This window comes from Pongo abelii, chromosome 18 (genome assembly GCF_028885655.2).
Source record: "Pongo abelii isolate AG06213 chromosome 18, NHGRI_mPonAbe1-v2.0_pri, whole genome shotgun sequence".
Classification (NCBI taxonomy): Eukaryota; Metazoa; Chordata; class Mammalia; order Primates; family Hominidae; genus Pongo; species Pongo abelii.
In genome coordinates, this window is record NC_072003.2 from 68,293,239 (window position 1) to 68,314,616 (window position 21,378).

General features: G+C 45.5%; 1 protein-coding gene across 1 annotated transcript in view; it reads left to right on the forward strand.

The window, feature by feature from the left end:
• The window catches only part of CDH1 (cadherin 1), a 100,569-nt gene that overhangs the window by 64,863 nt on the left and 14,328 nt on the right, over positions 1-21,378 (forward strand). The window contains 9 exon segments of the mRNA NM_001133902.1: positions 1,775-1,998; positions 8,489-8,632; positions 8,758-8,913; positions 10,639-10,783; positions 12,119-12,294; positions 12,570-12,698; positions 13,753-13,935; positions 15,963-16,207; positions 19,421-19,566. Of these exon segments, the coding sequence (NP_001127374.1) occupies positions 1,775-1,998; positions 8,489-8,632; positions 8,758-8,913; positions 10,639-10,783; positions 12,119-12,294; positions 12,570-12,698; positions 13,753-13,935; positions 15,963-16,207; positions 19,421-19,566 (1,548 nt within the window).

Sequence of the window (21,378 nt, forward strand, 5' to 3'; positions counted from 1 at the left end):
AGACAGGGTTTCATCATGTTGGCCAGGCTGGTCTCAAACTCCTGACCTCAAGTGATCTGCCCACCTTGGCCTCTCAAAATGCTGGGGTTACAGGCATGAGCCACTGTGCCCAGCCTTTATTTTTTATTTATTTATTTTTTGAGACAGGGTCTCACTCTGTTGCCCAGGCTGGAGTGCAGTGGTGCAATCATGGCTCACTGCAGCCTCAATTTCCTGGGCTCAAGTGATCCTCCCACCTCATCTTCTCAAGTAGCTGGAACCACAGGTGTGTACCACCATGACCAGCTAATTTTATTTTTATTTTTTTGTAGAGATGGGGTCTCCTTATGTAGCTCGGGCTGGTCTCAAGTTCTTAGGCTCAAATAATCCACCTGCCTCAACCTCCCAAAATGCTGGAATTACACGCATAAGCCACTGTGCCTGGCCAATATTAATACTTTTTAAAGTTTTAATACTTTAATAGCTATAGAGCTTTAAGTAGTTTTGTCTCTAAGCCATTGGTCATAACATTCTCCACCCAAGTAGTCCTTTTCTGTCTTTTGCATTTGTCTTGCTATCGTGCATGGTCAGGTTAAAGACTTTTTCCTGTGAAACCTTCACCATCTCTCTAACTGACAGTGATCAATTGATCAATTTCTCCTCTGTGCCCCAGGCTGCAAGTAGGTAACACCTCTTGGTTCCTCAGAAGATATTCATGTAATCAGCACTCAGTAACTATTGACTTATCAGTGACTTTTGTGGAATACTCATGGGGGCTGAATCGATGATTAATCAAAGCTACATTTGTTTTAAAATTTTTATTTAACAAACTAATATAATGCTTATTATGTGCAAGGCGCCGTCTATGTACCTTAAAACAATCCTAGTAGATAGTTACTATTGTTGCCATCATTCTACAGATAGGTAGACTGAGGCACAGAGAGGTTAAGTAACTTGCCTGAAGTCACAGAGCTCATAAGTGGCAGAGCTGGGACTTAAACCAGGCAGTTTGGTCCAGAGTCTACTCTTAACCATTACTGCATGCTGGCTCTCTCATTATCTGCCACTGTTGTTCTAAATGTAAATGGCTTATTTAAATGTAAATGGCTTCTCACTGTACCTTAGGCTCTAACTTCTGGGGACAATAGGTCTTCAGTCTCAGTTATTTTAGTGATCTGTTCTCATGCTGACCGGCAAGGGCCAATGGACAGAGCAGCCTCCTTTTTTTGTTGTTATTGAAAAAGAGAAATTACTTCCATCTTTTTTGAGTCTCGCTCTGTTGCCCAGGCAGGAGGGCAGTGGTGTGATCTTGGCTCACTGCAACCTCCGCCTCCCAGGTTCAAGCGATTCTCCTGCCTCAGCCTCCCGAGTAGCTGCGATTACAGGCACCTACCACCATGCCTGGCTAATTTTTGTATTTTTAGTAGAGATGGGGTTTCACCATGTTGGACCAGGCTGGTCTCAAGCTCCAGACCTCAAGTGACCCACCCACCCTGGCCTCCCAAAGTGCTGGGATTACAGGCATGAGTCCCCACACCCAGCCGAGAAGTTACTTTCTAGACAAGATAATATTTTCAATTGACAAGAAGATGAGAAAGAAATCAGAGCACAAGGAAGTCATCCTGTAATTGTGAAGAACATTATGGTGATAGCTTTGTTGTTCTGTCACCGGATTATGGTTTGTTTTGGTTGTGTTTGGTTTTGTGGGAGTCTTCCCACAAAGACTCTTTGGAGAAGGAATGCTGTTGTCTTTAATCTGTCCAATTTCCTAATCTCTGTGATTTCTGCCCTGCAGTGAATTTTGAAGATTGCACGGGTCGACAAAGGACAGCCTATTTTTCCCTCGACACCCGATTCAAAGTGGGCACAGATGGTGTGATTACAGTCAAAAGGCCTCTACGGTTTCATAACCCACAGATCCATTTCTTGGTCTACGCCTGGGACTCCACCTACAGAAAGTTTTCCACCAAAGTCACGCTGAATACAGTGGGGCACCACCACCGCCCCCTGCCGCATCAGGTATGTTGGCATTTTTCTGAGAAGTTCGCTGTTGTTTCAGTGCACTGTCTAATCCAGGTTTCTCAGCCTTGGTACTGTTGACGTTTTGGGCTGGATGATTTTGTGTTGTAGGGGTTGTCCTGTGCACTATGTAGAGTGTTTAGCAAACATCCGTGGCCTTAACTGGTTAGACACCAGTAGCACTTCCACCGGTTGTGACAACCCAAAGTATCTCCACATGTTGCCCATGGCCCCTGGGGGGACAAATCAGCCCGAGTTGAGAGCTCTTGGTCTAACTGAATAATTCTTGCTGGAGTTTTTGGGGTGTGGGGATCGGGTAGTGTAGAAGAGTGGTAAAGGCCTGGGACTGAATCTCAGCCATGCCATTTACTACTTGGGTAATGTTGGAGGAATTACGTCACCTGTCTATGCTTGAGCTTCCTTATCTGTAAAATGGAGACAATAGTGAGGATGGAATTAATTAATACATGTGAAATGCTAAAAATATGCAAGGCATACTTAGTCATTGTTAGCTGTGTTTACCACTCCCCTCCTGGGGGAAGAAGAATGAATGAGAACTGGATTCTTCTTCTCTCTCTCTCTCTCTTTTTTTTTTTTTTAAAGACGTAGTCTCACTCTGTGGCCCAGGCTGGAGTGCAGTGGTGCGACTCACAGCAACCTCCACCTCCTCAGTTCAAGTGATTCTCCTGCCTCGGCCTCCTGAGTAGCTGGGATTACAGGCGCCCGCCACCACACCCGGCTAATTTTTGTATTTTTAGTAGAGGCAGGGTTTCACCATGTTGGCCAGGCTGGTCTTGAATTCCTGACCTCAAATGATCTGCCTTCCTCGGCCTCCCAAAGTGCTGGAATTACAGGAGTGAGCCACCATGCCTGGCCGAGAGCTGGATTCTCTGATCATTTTGCTTTTTGTGCTTCCAGTAAGAAGAGTCTTGGCAAAGAAGGAGAAGAACCAGTGGGCAGCTCTTACCCCATTAGACTATAACCTCCACAAGACCCTTTCCGGTTGTATTTGCAGTGCCTGGCCTTAGGTCTGGCCCATACCAGGAACAGACAAACAGATGAATTGGCCATGAACAGAAGGATGGATGGATGTCTGCCTAGGTTCTTGGCAGGAATGTTTCTAGGGGTTGTTATTCGAAGCCAGTTTCTCAAGTGCTCCCGTGGTGCTTCCTACCGAAATGTCTCTCTGGGGGATATTCTGGTTGTGTCCTGCTTACTGCTTTGGAAGTGTGGAATGTGTTGTAAGTGCCAGGGCCAGTAAGGTTGGCATCTTCTTTTCTCCCTGAAGACTCTTGATATTCTTGGAACTTAATGGTCCTCCTGATCTGATTTTTCTCCCTGGTGTAATTAGACCAGAAAATGAGGAATCTAATACTATAGGACTATATTAACGTAGCTCCTTGACGCAAAGTCTCCAAGGGACCCCATCATTCATGTGAAAAAAACTCAGCACAGTGAGTCCTTGCCAGGCAGCTGTGTGTGGAAACCTCTTATGATCCAGAGACAGTTTTATTTTATTTTTTTAGAGACAGAGTCTTGCTCTGTCTCCCAGGCTGGAGGGCAGTGGTGCAATTTCGGCTCATGGCAACTTCTGCCTCCCGGGTTCAAACAATTCTTCTGCCTCAGCCTCTCAAGTAGCTGGGATTACAGGTGCCCGCCACCATGCCTGGCTGATTTTTGTATTTTAGTAGAGATGGGTTTCACCATGTTGGCCAGGCTGGTCTCGAACTCCTGACCTCAAGTGATCTGCCCACCTCAGCCTCCCAAAGTGCTGGGATTATAGGTTTGAGCCACTGCACCCGGCTGCAGGGACAGTTTTGAGCTTGGGTCTTCAACTTTCCTTCCACATCTCTTGAACTTTGTCTCTGCCTCCATGTCTGCTGTATCAGGATTGGGTTCAAGTACATGTTATATAAATCTCCAATTGTCGTGGTTTGTGTCGTGGTTTATTCCTCAAGTTAAGGAAGCCCTAGGGTAAGCTGTGCCCAGTATGGAGACTTGATAGTCATCAAGAGCCCAGGTTCCCCCTTTCCTTTTAGCTCCGCCATCCTCAGCATATGACCTCATCCTCAAGGAGACCTCATAATCCCAGATGGCGGCTGGAGCTCCAGTCATCATGTCTTTTTTTATTTTTTTAATCATGTCTTTATTATAAGCAATAAGAAGGAGAAAGGAGAAGCATAAAAATTCATTACTTAGTTATCTGTCTGCCTTTTTTTTTTTTTTTTTTTTTTGAGACAGAGTCTCGCTCTGTCACCCAGGCTGGAGTGCAGTGGCGCGATCTCAGCTCACTGCAAGCTCCACCTCCCGGGTTCACGCCATTCTCCTGCCTCAGCCTCCCGAGTAGCTGGGACTACAGGTGCCCGCCACCACACCCGGCTAATTTTTTGTATTTTTAGTAGAGACGGGGTTTCACCGTGTTAGCCAGGATGGTCTCGATCTCCTGACCTCATGATCCGCCTGCCTCGACCTCCCAAAGTGCTGGGATTACAGGCGTGAGCCACCGCACCCGGCCCTGTCTGCCTTTTAAGAAACCTTTGTGGAATTCTCCACAAGCAACACTTGAGAAACACTGGCCACAACTTAGCCTCATGACCACATCTAGCTGCACGTGCAGTGTAGGGAATGTAGTCTTTTATATGAATACATTTCTGGAATGTATATTCCAGAATTACAAAATTGAGATATATATTGGAGAGATAGGTTTTAATTTTGTTTTTAATCAGAAACAAAGAGTGGATATTGGGAGGTAGATTATGCCTCAGCTGGTTTGAGATTCACCTTGGTTTGTCTCTATAGTTCAAAGGATCCTTCTGGAACCAGGTGGTACTGTAATTAGATGGCAGTCTTACCTTGCTTTCATTATATATTTATTAATTTTTAACTTTTTTGAAAAACAACATATCCAGGTAATAAAATCTTTTTTTTTTTTTTTTTGGAGACAGAGTCTTGCTCTGTCACCCAGGCTGGAGTACAGTGGTGGGAATACAACTCACTGCAGCCTTGACCTCCCATGCTCAAGCAATCCTCCTGCCTTAATCTTCCATGTAGCTGGGACCACAGGGTGCACCACCATGCCCAGCTAATTTTTTTTTTTTTTTTTGTAGGGATAGGGTCTCATCTTGTTGCGCAGGCTCAAAATCTCTAAATTTGTATAAGAATAGATCTTAATCTCTAGTTCTTTCACCTTATTTGGGTGAGTTTTCTCAGTCTGGCATCCTTCCTTTCTTTTCTTTTTACTTTTCTTTTTTTCCCCTTCCACTTCCCTTCCTTTTGTGTTTTTAGTAGAGATGAGGTTTTACCATGTTGGCCAGGCTGGTCTTGAACTCCTGACCTCAAGCAATCCACCTGCCTTGGCCTCCCAAAGTGCTGGGATTATAGGTGTGAGCCACCGCGCCCCACCTGGTATCCTATTTTTCTGAAGGATCAGTTCCACTTGCAGTGTTTTCAGGCATGACTCCCTTTCATTTAATGCATGAAAATGTTAGTGTGATGTTTTGCCAGCACAGTGTTCATCATTATTCATTCTCTGAAAATATTGCACAGTCCTGATGTCAGCAAGGCATGCATGTTCCTTTCCTTTCAATGTGATAACTGGGTTTGCATTCATCCATCAGTGCCCATGTGCTCACCATGGCTGTGCAAGGTGGCCAGTTTTTGTTGTTGTTTTGTTTGTTTGTTTGTTTGTTTTTTTTTTGAGACGGAGTTTCACTCTTGTCACCCCAGGCTAGAGTGCAATGGCACAGTCTCAGCTCACTGCAACCTCCACCTCCTGGGTTCAAGCAATTCTTCTGCCTCAGCCTCCCGAGTAGCTGGGATTACAGGTGTGCACCACCACACCCAGCTAATTTTTGTATTATTAGTAGAGATGGGATTTCACCATGTTGGCCAGGCTGGTCTCGAGCTCATCTCAGGTGATCCACCCGCCTTGGCCTCCCAAAGGAAAAAGCCTGCTGGGATTACAGGCATGAGCCACCAGGCCTGACCAAGGTGGCTGTTTTAAGGCTTAGGAACAGTGGTTTTTCTGGAGTTGGTTTTTGTTTTTGTTTTTGAGACAGAGTCTCGCTCCGTTTCCCAGGTTGGAGTGCAGTGACACAATCTCGGCTCGCTACAACTTCCACCTCCCAGATTCAAGCTATTTTCTTGCCTCAGCCTCCTGAGTAGCTTGAATTACAGGCACATGCCACCATGCCTGGCTAATTTTTGTATATTTATTTATTTATTTATTTATTTTTGAGACAGAATCTCTCTCTGTCATCCAGGCTGGCATGCAGTGGCATGATCTCAGCTCACTGCAACCTCTGCCTCCCGGGTTCAAGCAGTTCTCGTGCCTCAGCCTCCCAAGTAGTTGGGACCTCGTGTGCGCCACCATGCCCGGCTAATTTTTGTATTTTTAGCAGAGGCGGGGTTTTGGCACGTTGGCCAAGCTGATCCCAAACTCCTGACCTCAAGTGATCTGCCCGCCTTAGACTCCCAAAGTGCTGGGATTACAGGTGTGAGCCACCACACCTGGCCCAGGATACAGTGTTGATGGTCAGTTTTTTATTTTGTTCATGTGCTGGGGTCAAATCTCAATAAAACCATAACTCAGTGTTTTCCAACCAGTCCAACCATCATCTCCATCATTACCTTTATTGAGCACTTACTATGTTTCAGGCACTATTCACAGTTCTTTAAATGTGCAATACCAGCATCTCATTTAATCCTTCCAAGAATTATATGAGATAGGTTCTAATATTATCCCCATTTCAGACATTAGGAAGCTGTAGTACAGAGAAATTAAGTAATATCTTCCTGGGGCAAGGAGATACCATCATGAGGATTCAAAGCCAGGAAGCCTAGCTCCAGAGCCTGCCCTTGGCGCAGGCTGGGCTGCCTCTCTAGGAGACAAACACAGGATATAGAGGGCAGAGAGCGTAGGTGTGTGCGCGTGTGTGCACATGTGGCCAGTGTGCAGCATTGGGGAAGGGCTCTGTGATGATACCTGGTCATATCTCACATGTCTCTGGTGCATCTTCAATCTTAAAGCCAGAAAATAGAGCTGAACTCAAACTTGGCAAGCAGTGATCAGTGACTGTGAGTTTTTATGTGGAGGGTGAGAGATGGAATTTTCCCCTGGAAACTTTACTGTGTTACCAGTAATCGCTTTAAAACACTTAAACAATTTGGCAAATATTTTCCTTCCATTTTCAACTCTCTTATTTCCCTGCATGTGCATGAAGTTATCTTTATTGCATATGAAAACTGTTCAATACAAGTCTCAAAGGGTGTTTTTGGCTTCCATCCCAACAGCTTCTGTTAGAACAAATGGAAACCATATAGATATAATGATACAGTGAGATGAAGAGATTTATATTGATCACAAAGTAGTTCTTAGTACAAGTTCTCAAAATGTACTTGTTTTGGGATAACTCCACTTTGAGGACCTATGTCCCCAAGAAAAACATAGAAGAGGCTGGGTGCGGTGACTCACACCTGTAATCCCAGCAAATTGGGAAGCCAAAGCAGGAGAATCGCTTGAGCCCAGGAGTTTGAGACCAGTCTGGGCAAGATGGCAAGACCCTGCCTCTACAAAAATTTAAAAAATTTAAAAAATTAGGTGCACGTGGTGGTGCAGGGTGGTGCATGCCTGTAGTTCCAGCTACTTGGTAGGCTGAGGTCAGAGGCTCACCTGAGCTCAGGAGTTCAAGGCTGCAGTGAGCTTTGATCACTTCACTGCACTCCAGCCTGGGTGACAGAGCAAGACCCTGTCTCTATTTAAAAAAAGAAAAGAAAAGAAATCTAAAACCCAAATATTCAGTTGTTGAGTAAGCTCTGATATTAAATCATCAGAGTATAAATGTTGCTATTAAAAATTACATTGTGGGCTGGGTGTGGTGGCTCATGCCTGTAATCCCAGCATTTTGGGAGGCCAAATTGCTTAAGCTTACAAGTTCGAGACCAGCCTGGGTAACATGGCAAAACCCTACGTCTACTAAAAATACAAAAATTAGTCAGGCATGGTGGTGCACACCTGTGGTTCCAGCTACTCAGTAGGCTGAGATGGGAGGGATGGCTTGAGCCTGGGAGGCAGAGGTTGCAGTGAGACAAGATCTTGCCGCTGCACCCCAGCCTCAGTGATAGAGCCAGATCTTGTCTCAAAAAAATAAAAATGAGATTATGTAGGCTTGAAACAGCGTGTAAATTATAATATCAAACCCTGAAACCAATACTTGTGTATGCATGATGATTATTTGAGCTCTGGACACTAAGAATGATAAAAAGAGAATGCAGTCTTTACGATATAGCAAAGGGGCTCATTGCTTTTTGTTTTGATTGGTCATTTTGGTGGATATATATAATTTGTCATTGATAAGAGAATGTGTCATTAAATTCAAACTGTACACTGCCCACAGAAGGCTGGGGACACTGTGTGGCTAGGTTGGACTGTTAGAACTGTAGTATCCATCCTGAATTGTCTCATCTTGTTCCTCATCATCTTTCCTTTTAGGCCTCTGTTTCTGGAATCCAAGCAGAATTGCTCACATTTCCCAACTCCTCTCCTGGCCTCAGAAGACGGAAGAGAGACTGGGTTATTCCTCCCATAAGCTGCCCAGAAAATGAAAAAGGCCCGTTTCCTAAAAACCTGGTTCAGGTAGAGAAAGAGGTTCTCTGTTTCTCTGGGAGGGATTTGACAGAGAAGTACCAAGGAGAGAAAGGGAAAAGACCCAATGTTGGGATCCTTCTTTACTAATTCTTTTTCTTTCATTTTGTCTTCAGATCAAATCCAACAAAGACAAAGAAGGCAAGGTTTTCTACAGCATCACTGGCCAAGGAGCTGACACACCCCCTGTTGGTGTCTTTATTATTGAAAGAGAAACAGGATGGCTGAAGGTGACAGAGCCTCTGGATAGAGAACGCATTGCCACATACACTGTAAGTATCTCTTAGAAGCTTGTTGACACTGGGGTAACATCCACCCAGGATTTTTTGGTCAACCCATGCTGGATCCCCAGATCAGAAGCTCTGAACACATGAGGAGCTTAACTTGACACCTCTTGACCTGTTGCTAAGGAGAAATGATGGGAGAACGTGGGACAGTTTGGGGTTGTTGATTTTTCTCCTTGTCAGGAAGAAAGGACGGAGAATTCCTATGCATCCTCATACAACCAGGACAAATTTATTTTATTTTATTTTATTTTTATTATTATTATTATTTTTTTTTTGAGACGGAGTCTCGCTGTGTCGCCCAGGCTGGAGTGCAGTGGCGTGATCCCAGCTTACTGCAAGCTCTGCCTCCCGGGTTCCTGCCATTCTCCTGTCTCAGCCTCCCAAGTAGCTGGGACTACAGGCGCCCACCACCACGCCTGGCTAATTTTTTGTATTTTTAGTAGAGACGGGGTTTCACCGTGTTAGCCAGGATGGTCTCGATCTCCTGACCTCGTGATCCGCCCGCCTCAGCCTCCCAAAGTGCTGGGATTACAAGCGTGAGCCACCGCACCCAGCCTGACCAGGACAAATTTAGACCCAAGATGTCAACCTGTTCTTGGGGCTGGAAGTCCCTGACCGAAAGGAATAGGACAGTGATGATATAAGGGAGCAAAACCCATTTCTTGGGCTTGGCAGCAGCAAGAGCTTAGGAAAACCAAGAGGTCTTTTTTTTTTTTTTTTTTTTTTGAGATAGAGTTTCACTCTGTCACCCAGGCTGGAATGCAATGATGTGATCTCAGCTCACCACAACCTCCACTTCCTGGGTTCAAGTGATTCTCCTGCTTCAACCTCCCGAGTAGCTGGATTATGGGCAGCTGCCATCACACCCAGCTAATTTTTTGTGTTTTTAGTAGAGATGAGGTTTTACCATGTTGGCCGGAGTGGTCTCAAACTACTGAACTCAGGCAATTCACCCTACTTGGCCTCCCGAAGTGCTGGGATTACAGGAGTGAGCCACTGCGCCCGGCCTCCAAGAGGTCATTTTTTTTTGTTTTTGTTTTGGTTTTAGATTTTTGTTTTTTTAAGACGGGGTCTACCTATGTCACTCAGGCTGGAGTGCAGTGGTACAATCATAGCTCACTGCAGTCTGGACCTTCTGGGCCCAAGCAACACTCCCACCTCATCTTCCTGAGTAGCTGAGACTAAAGGCGCAGGCCACCACACCCAGCTAATTTTTGTATTTTTTGTAGAAACAAGATCTTGCTATGTTGCCCAGGCTGGTCTTGAAATCTTGAGCTCAAGCCATCTGTCCACCTCGGCCTCCCAAAGTGCTGAGATTACATGAACCACCATGCCTGGCCAGGAAGTCATATATTGATGCCAAATTCAGAAATATCTGGGGGAAATGCTAGACTAGAAGGACCAGAGCAAGTTTCACCCGGCATGGAATAAGAGTTTTTCAGGCCCCCACCTTTATCTCTAGGTCTGATGCCCTGGTCCTTGTGTGGGAAATGGGAGGTCTGAGCCAGCGGGGGTGTCCTCCAGTCCATGGGTCTTGTTATGATCTCACTGAAGCAGCAGCACCACATGTGTGAGAAAAGTCACCCACTGGGGGTCTCAGAGAGTGGGAAGGTGTGGCAGCCGGGGGAGCGCACTGTGCTCTGGCCGGGCCCCTTCTCCCACGTTTTCTTCCTCATCAGAGCTCAAGTCACCCTCACTTGGTTCTTTCAGCTCTTCTCTCATGCTGTGTCATCCAACGGGAACGCAGTTGAGGACCCAATGGAGATTTTGATCACAGTGACCGATCAGAATGACAACAAGCCCGAATTCACCCAGGAGGTCTTTAAGGGGTCTGTCATGGAAGGTGCTCTTCCAGGTATATCCACTAATGAGAATCTGAATACCCAGAAAGACTGTTAGGTTCTTTGGACCCCAAAGTGTTGTCCAACCCCAAAGGTTGTGTAACTAAAGCTGATCCTTCCTATGGACAGAACTTCTTGGCAAGCCATTGTTGTGTTTATGCGTGTATATAACAGTCTACCTATGGAAACATATAAAATAGGCAGAGTTTAAGAACAATCTTCCCTTTTTTATTATTAAATTTTTTTTTTTTAGGCTGGGCATGGTGGCTCATGCCTATAATCCCAGCACTTTGGGAGGCCGAGGTGGGTGGGTCACCTGTGGTCAGGAGTTCAAGACCAGCCTGACCAACATGGTGAAACCTCGTCTCTATTAAAAATACAAAAAAATTAGCCAGGCGTGGTGGCGGGTGCCTGTAATCCCAGCTACTTGGGAGGCTGAGGCAGGAGAATTGCTTGAACCGGGGAGGCAGAGGTTGCAGTGAGCTGAGATCGCGCCACTGCACTCCAGCCTAGGTGACAGATCCAGACTCCGTCTCAAAAAAAAAAAAAAAATTTTTTTAGAGACAGGATCTTGCTTTGTTGTCCAGGCTACTTTCAAACTCCTGGGCCCAAGCAATCCTCCCACCTCAGCCCCACAAGCTGCTAAGATTATAGGCATGAGCTACTATACCTGGCTAAGAACAACCTTCCTAATTAAGGAACAGATCTTTGCTAGTACCTTAAAGCCCTAAACAATCCCCCTTGGTCACATTCTTTTCTTTCCTCCGTAAAGATAACCACACCCTAGGCTGGGCGCGGTGGTTCACACCTGTAACCCCAGCACTTTGGGAGGCCAAGGTGGGCAAATCACTTGAGGTCAGGAGTTTGAGACCAGCCTGACCAACATGGAGAAACCCTGTCTCTACTAAAAATACAAAATTAGCTGGGCGTGGCGACGCATGCCTATAATTCCAGATACTTGGGAGGCTGAGGCAGGAGAATCGCTTGAACCCGGGAGGCAGAGGTTGCGGTAAGCCGAGTTTGCGCCATTGCATTCCAGCCTGGACAACAGGAGCAAAACTCCGTCTCAAAAAAAAAAAAATGATAACCACACCCTGACTTTTGTGATAATCATTCCCTTTCTTTTCTTTATTACCATTTGTGTATTTATACATGGATAATAAGTTGATAGTTTGAGCTTTCTTCCTCCCCTAGCACTTTGGTAAGAATTCTAGGAATTAGGGAACTCTGACATGGTACCACCCCCATGTCCCCTCCTTTATCCCTCAGGGGCAGAATTGGATTAAGCAGTATTGACCCAGTCCCAAAGTGCAGCTTGTCTAAACCTTCCTCTCCTTGAACTCTTCCAGGAACCTCTGTGATGGAGGTCACAGCCACAGACGCGGACGATGATGTGAACACCTACAATGCTGCCATCGCTTACACCATCCTCAGCCAAGATCCTGAGCTGCCTGACAAAAATATGTTCACCATTAACAGGAACACAGGAGTCATCAGTGTGGTCACCACTGGGCTGGACCGAGAGGTCAGGGGTCAGGAGGATCCAGAGGGTGTGGAGGACAAATGTGTATTAGCTCAATCCCGTGGACAAAGCAAAATCCTGCTAGGCCAGTTGTCAGTTAATACAGTGATGGTCTGAGCTTTGCATCTAAGCTTCTGTCTAGAGGTTCCGTGCATAGAAGACAGACAGGCTGACATGAAGCAGATGGTTAAATATTCTGGTTCCATGTGTTGGGCTGGGCTAGGCCAAAGGTGGCTAGCGTTCCTGGTCCTGACTTGGTTGTGTCGATCTCTCTGCAGAGTTTCCCTACATATACCCTGGTGGTTCAGGCTGCTGACCTTCAAGGTGAGGGGTTAAGCACAACAGCGACAGCTGTGATCACAGTCATGGACACCAACGATAACCCTCCGGTCTTCAATCCCACCACGGTAATTCTATAACTCCTTAGAGGGTTTCCAAAGAAAGGTCTTTTGTTGTTCGTGAACTAAGTTTCACCACTGCTCATGGGCGAAGTCTTTGAAAACTCTCCAGACTAGTGAATGTTAACTTTAAACTTAAAAGCAAGCATCTTGAGATGGCAGTTGTCTTTTAGCATCTTTTTTCCACCCTTGGCCTGGGGCCAATTGGCGCAAGATTGTGAAGTTGCAAAAAGCACCTACTGAGTTCATAGTCTCATATGGTACATTTTGATAGCAAATATTATTGGGTTTCATTTCTTTATTGAACAAATATTTTCTAAGTTTATATTAGGCACTGTGTTAGACACTGGAGAGACCATCACACACAAAGACAAAGATTCCATTCTCATGGTGTTTCTAGTATAGCTAGGAAGACATCTTATGAAAATTATTGAATGCCAGGGATATTACATGCATTCAAGGAGAAGGTATTGAGAACCAAGTAGGGGAAGTTTAAATCATCCTGTATAATGGCCAGGCGTGGTGGCTCACACCTGTAATCTAGCAAGTTGGGAGGCCAAGGCTGGTGGATCCCTTGAGGATGGAGTTTGAGACCAGCCTGGCCAACGTGACAAAACCCCATCTCCACTAAAAATAGAAAAATTAGCCGGGCATGGTGGTGCATGCTTGTAATCCCAGCTACTCGAGCGTCTGAGTCATGAGAGTTGCTTGAACCCAGGAGGCGGAGGCTGCAGTGAGCCGAGATTGTACCATTGCACGCCAGTGTGCCCATTGCCTGGCCTCTCCTTGTCACATCTTCTCCTTGAAGCTTGCTTTCAGTTAGCCAGGTGTGGTGGCGCATGCCTGTGGTCCCAGCTACTCTGGAGGCTGAGGTGGGAGGATTGCTTGAGCCCAGGAGGTTGAGGCTACAGTGAGCCATGATCGCTCAAATACACTCCAGCCTGGTGACAGTGAGATCCTGTCTCAAAGAAACAACAAAAAAGAGGAATCCTTTAGCCCCCTGAGACTTGGCTCTGCTAGCAGTCTTGGTACTTTGTAAGTGACATACCTCTTTGCTCTGCAGTACAAGGGTCAGGTGCCTGAGAACGAGGCTAACGTCGTAATCACCACACTGAAAGTGACTGATGCTGATGCCCCCAGTACCCCAGCATGGGAGGCTGTATACACCATATTGAATGATAATGGTGGACAATTTGTCGTCACCACAAATCCAGTGAACAACGATGGCATTTTGAAAACAGCAAAGGTTTGTATGGTACCTGGCAAGATGCAGAAACTGGCATCCTCGCAGCTGTTCATGCCCTTGTCCCCTGGTATCTTCTTAGAAGTAGATTCGCTTTGGCAGAGGGACAGGGTGACTTTCCCAGATTCTAGTGGACCATGTGGGGTTTGCAGTGGCTCTTCCTGCTCATGTAAGAAATCAAGAAACTGGGCTGCGTGTGGTAGCTCACGCCTGTAATCCCAGCACTTTGGGACGCTGAGGCAGGCGGATCACGAGGTCAGGAGTTTGAGTCTCTGCCAAAAATACAAAAATTAGCCAAGCATGGTGGCACGTGCCTGTAATCTCAGCTACTGGGGAGGCTGAGGCAGGAGAATTGCTTGAACCTGGGAGGTGGAGGTTGCAGTGAGCCAAGATCGTGCCGTTGCACCCCAGCTCTGGGTGACAGAGCAAGACTCAGTCTCCGGGGGTGGGTGGGGAAAAGGAGGCCGGGCATGGTGGCTCACGCCTGTAATCCTAGCACTTTGGGAGGCCAAGGCGGGCAGATCACAAGGTCAAGAGATCGAGATCATCCTGACCAACATGGTGAAACCCCATCTCTACTAAAAATACAAAAATTAGCTGGGCGTGGTGGTGCGCACCTATAGTCCCAACTGCTAGGGAGGCTGAGGCAGGAGAATCGCTTGAACCTGGGAGAGGGAGGTTGCGGTGAGCCGTGATCGTGCTACTGCACTCCAGCCTGGCAACAGAGTGAGACTTCGTCTCAAAAAAAAGAAATCAAGAAGCTAAGGCTTCTTGATGGCTGATGGTGGCTCATGCCTGCAATCCCAGCACTTTGGGAGGCCGAGGCGGGCAGATCACCTGAGGTCAGGAGTTTGGGACCAGCCTGGCCAACATGGTGAAACCCTATCTCTACCAAAAATACAAAAATTAACCAGGCATGGTGGTGAACACTTGTAATCTCAGCTGCTTGGGAGGCTGAAGCAGGAGAATCGCTTGAGCCCGGAAGACAGAGGTTGTAGTGAGCCAAGATTGCGCCACTGCACTCTGGCCTGGGCAACAGAGTGAGACTCTGTCTGAAAAAAAAAAGAAAGAAATCAAGAAGCTCTTACACAGGATCCTGAAATTGAAAAAGAAGTACTATCTGCTTTAATAGGCTCTTTCCCAGAAACATTCTCCTTCCCTTAGCTCTTTCCATTTTGCAGTGAGAGCGAAAATGATTTACTGGTTTCTGCTCTTGTGCTGGTTTATTTTAGAAGTGGGGCAGATATGGTTGTTTTTGAAAAATGTCCTAGAAACTTGAAAACTAGCCAAGCGCAGTAGTGCATGTCAGTGGGCCCAACTACTTGGGAGGCTGAGGTGGGAGAATCACTTGAGCCCAGGGGGTTGAAGCTGCATTCAGCTATGATCATGCCACTGTACTCCAACCTGGGCAATAGAATGAGACTCCATCTCTTTAAAAAAAAAAAAAAAAAAAAAAAAGGCGACCGGGTGCAGTTGCTCATGCCTGTAATCCCAACACTTTGGGAGGCCAAGGCGGGTGGATCACCTGAGGTCAGGAGTTCGAGACCAGCCTGGCCAACACGGTGAAACGTCATCTCTACTAAAAATACAAAAAATTAGCCAGGTGTGGTGGTGGGCTCCTGTAATCCCAGCTACTAGGGAGGCTGAGGCAGGAGAATCGCTTGAACCTGGGAGATGGAGGTTGCAGTGAGCCATTGCATTCCAGCCTGGGTGACAAGAGCAAAAATTCTGTCTCGGAAAAAAATAAAATAAGGAAAGAAACTTGAAAACTAAGAATTTGAGTGAATTGCTTGCTGAAGTGACTGGATCCCTAGAATAGCCCCAGAGCTTTGACTTCCTCTTGAGTAGGTGAGCAGATTTGAGAAGCCGTGGTAATTGTGGTTTCTGCCATTGAAAGTCATGGCTGAAACCACAGTTACTTTTGCACCAACCTGATATATTACCAAAAGCAACAGTTAAGGATTTAATTTTATTTTTACTAACACAAAATGTTTTGTTTTGTTTTTAACTTCATTGTTTCTGCTCTCTAGGGCTTGGATTTTGAGGCCAAGCAGCAGTACATTCTACACGTAGCAGTGACGAATGTAGTGCCTTTTGAGGTCTCTCTCACCACCTCCACAGCCACTGTCACCGTGGATGTGCTGGATGTGAATGAAGCCCCCATCTTTGTGCCTCCTGAAAAGAGAGTGGAAGTGTCCGAGGACTTTGGCGTGGGCCAGGAAATCACATCCTACACTGCCTGGGAGCCAGACACATTTATGGAACAGAAAATAACGTAAGTATGAGGATTTTTCAACTGACTTGCAGCAACTGGTTATTTTATATCATTTTATATATAAATCAATAATATGTACTTCATGGCATTTTGTCATTTGTCTGTACAAGACCATTCTCTTAATTTATTTTTTATTCCCTTTATCTGTGCTCCTTTCACCTGTTCCCTTCCCTTTACAGACAGCCATTCTTGGTCTGATGTGCTGCCTCTCTGAGCTCCTGTAGTATGGTAGATATGCAATTTTACTTTGCATACATAATATTGTGTTTTTTTGAGTTTGGAGTTTCACTTTGTCGCCCAGGCTAGCGTGCAGTGGCGTGATCTCTGCCTACTGCAGCCTCTGTCTCCGGGGTTCAAGCAATTTTCATGCCTCAGCCTTCCATGTAGCCAGGATTACAGATGCCTGCCACCACACCCGGCTAATTTTTGTGTTTTTAGTAGAGACAAGGCTTCACCACATTGGCCAGGCTGGTCTCGAACTTCTGACCTCAAGTGATCTGCCTGCCTCCTAAAGTGCTGAGATTACAAGCGTGAGCCACCGCACCCAGCCCATAGTATTGTGTTCTAAGTAGCTTACTATCAGTATTTCTCCTTTCAAACTTGAAGGTACCTCTATAATGTAAATCACACAGATGCTGAAAACCCACATGCCAACCAACCAACTACAACACTTGCTTTAAAATACTCTCATTTTGGGCTGGGCACAGTGGCTTATGCCTGTAATCCCAAAACTTTGGGAGGCCTAGGCAGGTGGACCACTTTGAGGCCAGGTGTTCAAGACCAGTCTGGCCAACATGGTGAAACCCCTGCCTCCACTAAAAACACAAGAAATTAGCTGGGCATGGTGGTGCACACCTGTAATCCAAGCTACTCAGGAGGCTGAGGCACAAGAATCACTTGAACCCAAAAAACTGAGGTTGCAGTGAGCTGAGATCGAGCCACTGCACTCCAGCCTGGGTGACAGAGTGAGATTCCATCTCAAAAAAAAAAAAAAAAAAAAAAAAAAAAAAAAAAAAAAAAAAAAAAAAAAAAAACCAACTCTCATTTTCTGTATGTAGCCAATGGACTTCTCATAATCTAGAGATATTTCTACATGCTCCAAACTGTAAGGCCTGGCAAGATGGGTTTTAATTGAAGTTTAAAAGAATGGTGAAAAATCAAAGACAATAACGCAGGATTTGGTTCAGTGATGAAACCCTGGATTGTACAGTTTCCAGGCTGGGTTGAAAGCTTGCAGTAGTGAAATAGATAGTTCAAAGCATCTCCTGGGGCAGATTCAGGGACCAGGTCTTTAGTGTCTGTTTGCAGAGGCCCTTACACCTGGAACAATGACCACTTGATGTAATTCATTGCTTTGCACTTCCAAAGAAGTGAGGCCAAGCCCACAGGTTCTCAGAGCGCTTTCCTCCTTTGATTTCTTAGTTTCCCTTCCAGAGCCTTTCCATGACCCTAGTAAATAACTGAGCAGTAGATCTCCGTTAGCCTCCCCGTACCTTCCATTAAATGTCAGTAGTGCAGCCCACCCACAGGTCAACAGGGCAACCTGCATCTCCAGATGTTCATGACAGGAGAGGAGGTGGCATGTTGCCACCATTTAGGAACTACTGTATTGTTTGGGGGAGCTGGTCTGGAGGAGTCTGTATTTACAAATAAATAAGGATTATAGTAATCATTGCTTCAGCAAGAATCATCCATAGATGCCAAATCCATCGGGTGAAAATTAGTTGCTGAACAAGATATTCTCAAATTATCTACCTGCAGATTATAGGTTAATCATGCAGTGAAAAAAGGCACTTTTGCTGTGAAGAAGTCTGGTGGCCTTTCCCTTCTCCAAGTGATCAAAGTTATCAATAGAAGCACAGACATCATGTGCCTCCCAGTGTCCTGCACTAGGGAGGCCACAGCATCACCTCTGTCCTGTTCTTGTCCCCACCACCGACTGCCGAAATGGATTACCTGAATCTAAATTTTGAGGAATAATCAGACAAACCCAAGTTAAGGGGCATTCTACAAAACAACTGGCCAGCACATTTCAAAAATGTCAGTGACAGAAAAGAAAGACCTAAGGAAGAGCCATGCCAACGAAAGGCCATATTGGATCCTGAATCCAGAAGGGTGCAAGGTTGCTATAAAGGACATTTTTGGAAAATCTGACAATTCGAATATGCATCATATATTCGACAATAGTATTCTATCAAAGTTTTGTTTCCAAAAATTGAAAATCAAGGCTGGGCGTGGTGGCTCACACCTGTAATCCCAGTGCTTTGGGAGGCCGAGACGGGCGGATCACGAGGTCAGGAGATCGAGACCATCCTGGCTAACACGGCGAAACCTCGTCTCTACTAAAAATACAAAAAATTAGCCAGGCGTGGTGGCGGGCGCCTGTAGTCCCAGCTACTCAGGAGACTGAGGCAGAAGAATGGTGTGAACCTGGGAGGTGGAGCTTGCAGTGAGCTGAGATCGCGCCCCTGCACTCCAGCCTGGGCAACAGAGCGAGACTCTGTCTCAAAAAAAATAAAAAATCAAAATAAAATCAAATTGGGGTTATATAACAGAATGCCTTTGTTCTTAGGAGATAACACATGACATATTTATAAGTAAAGGAACGTGACTTCTGCAATTTATTTGCAAATGGTTCAGCAGAAAAAGAAATTATGTAGGCGTGTATCAATATAGACAGAGCAGATGTGGCAAAGTATTAACAATGAGGAAACTGAGGTGAAGAGTTCATGGATGGTCATCATACTATTTTAGTAACTTGTCTGTTGTATCGTTGGTTTTCTTTTCTTTCTTTTTTTTTTTTTTTAAGACGGAGTTTCACTTTTGTTGCCCAGGTTGGAGTGCAATGGTGCAATCTCAGCTCACCGCAACCTCCACCTCCCGGGTTCAAACGATTGTCCTGCCTCAGCCTCCCCGGTAGCTGAGATTACAGGCATGTGCCACCACACCCAGCTAATCTTTGTATTTTTAGTAGAGACAGGGCTTTGCCATGTTGACCAGGCTGGTCTCGAACTCCAGACCTCAGGTGATCTGCCCGCCTCAGCCTCCCAAAGTGTTGGGATTACAGGCATGAGCCACTGCGACCAGCCTATTGTTGGTTTTCAAAATAAAAACATTGGAAGTAACCATATAACTGAAGAAGCGCTTAAGCCGTTTTCAGCTACATGTTGTTTGCTGGTCCTATTCTAAAAGCCAGAGCTTGTCCCTGTTCAGGTATCGGATTTGGAGAGACACTGCCAACTGGCTGGAGATTAATCCGGACACTGGTGCCATTTCCACTCGGGCTGAGCTGGATAGGGAGGATGTTGAGCACGTGAAGAACAGCACATACACAGCCCTCATCATAGCTACAGACAACGGTAAGGGGGCCTCATCTGGGCCTTTGCTGCCTCGACCTCCTAGCTACTTCACTTCCTTGCCCCTCCCTTCTTTTGGAGGCAAGAGTTCATTCTTTTTCTTTTATCTTTTTTGTTTGTTGGATTGATTTGTATAAATGTATGGAGTACAAGGGTAATTTTGTTACATGCATAGATGTGTAGTGGTAAAGTCAGGGCTTTTAGGGTATCCATCACCCAAATAGCATGCATTGTACCCATTAAGTAATTGTTCATCATCTACCCCCTCCCACCCCTCGGACCCTTCCCAGCTGCCATTGTCTATCATTCCACAATCTACATCCATGTGTACACATTATTGAACTCCGACTTCTAAGTGAGAACATGCAGTATTTCTCCTTATATGTCTGATTTGTTTCACTTGAGACAATGGCCTCCAGTTTCATCCATGTTGCTGCAAAATATTTCTCTTTTATTCTTAAACAAAGGCATTCTTATTATCAAAAATTCAAGTGGGCTGGGCACGGTGACTCACACCTGTAATCCCAGCACTTTGAGAGGCTGAGGTGGGAGTATCACTTGAGCCTAGGAGTTCAAGACCAGCCTGGGCAACATGGCAAAACCCTGTCTCTACATTAAAGTACATAAATTAGCTGGGTGTGTTGGTGAGCACCTGTAGTCCCAGATACTCAGAAGGCTGAGGTGGTAGGATTGCTTGAGTCTGAGAGGTGGAGGCTGCAGTGAGCCAAGATTGTGCCACTGCTCTCCATCCTGGGCAACAGAGCAAGACCCTGTCTCCAAAAAAAAATTTTTTTTTCAAGTAATTTTGGTCAAACAGAACTTACTTTTCACTACTCACTCTTTATTCCTTCCCTAAGGGAACCAGATAATGATGGTTTACAATCCAGTTCCAAAGCTTAATACTCGTGTGACCTTGGATTTGATGTTTAATTTTTTTTTTTTTTTTTTTTGAGACAGAGTCTTGTTCTGTCACCCAGGCTGGAGTGCAATGGCGCAATCTTGGCTCACTACAACTTCCACCTCCCAGGTTCAAGCAGTTTTCCTGCCTCAGCCTCCCAAGTAGCTTGGATTACAGGTGTGCACCACCATGCCCAGCTAATTTTTTGTATTTTTAGTAGAGACAGGGTTCCACCATATTGGCCAAGCTGGTCTTGAACTCCTGACCTTGTGATCTGCCCACCTTGGCCTCCCAAAGTGCTAGGATTACAGGCATGAGCCACTGCACCTGGCCTGCTGTTTAATTTTTATGTCCCTCAATTCCTTTACCTGAAAAATGTTAATACCCATGTGGGTGAAATTAGTTAGGTGTTAAATTAGTTAGGTGTGGGTCCTTCCAGACTGTTTTTGTGCATTTAAATACATTTATAGGCTGGGTGCTAGGCTCACACCTGTAATCCCAACACTTTGGGGGTCTCAGGTGGGAGATGACTTGAGGCCAGGAGTTCAAGACTAGCCTGGGCAACATACTGCCCATAATCTCAAAATGCTGGGATTACAGGCATGAGTTACCATGCCTGGCCTCCTTAAATTAATTTTAAATGACATGTGCTCATTGTTAAAAAAGAAAATTTAGATGAGAAAAAAAGTTTCAAAAATTTACAGTCATGCCATCTAGACATATCTATTTATAGGTTTGAGATGGATTCCTCTGTTGTTTTGTATCCGTATCGTATACTAATATTGATGATAGTTCCCTGGGTACCAATTTTTCCTACTACTATATGCTTGGTGTTGTGTCAAGATGTAAAAGAAATGCAAACAGAAGTGTGGATGGGCTGGGCGCAGTGGCTCACACCTATAATCCCAACACTTTCA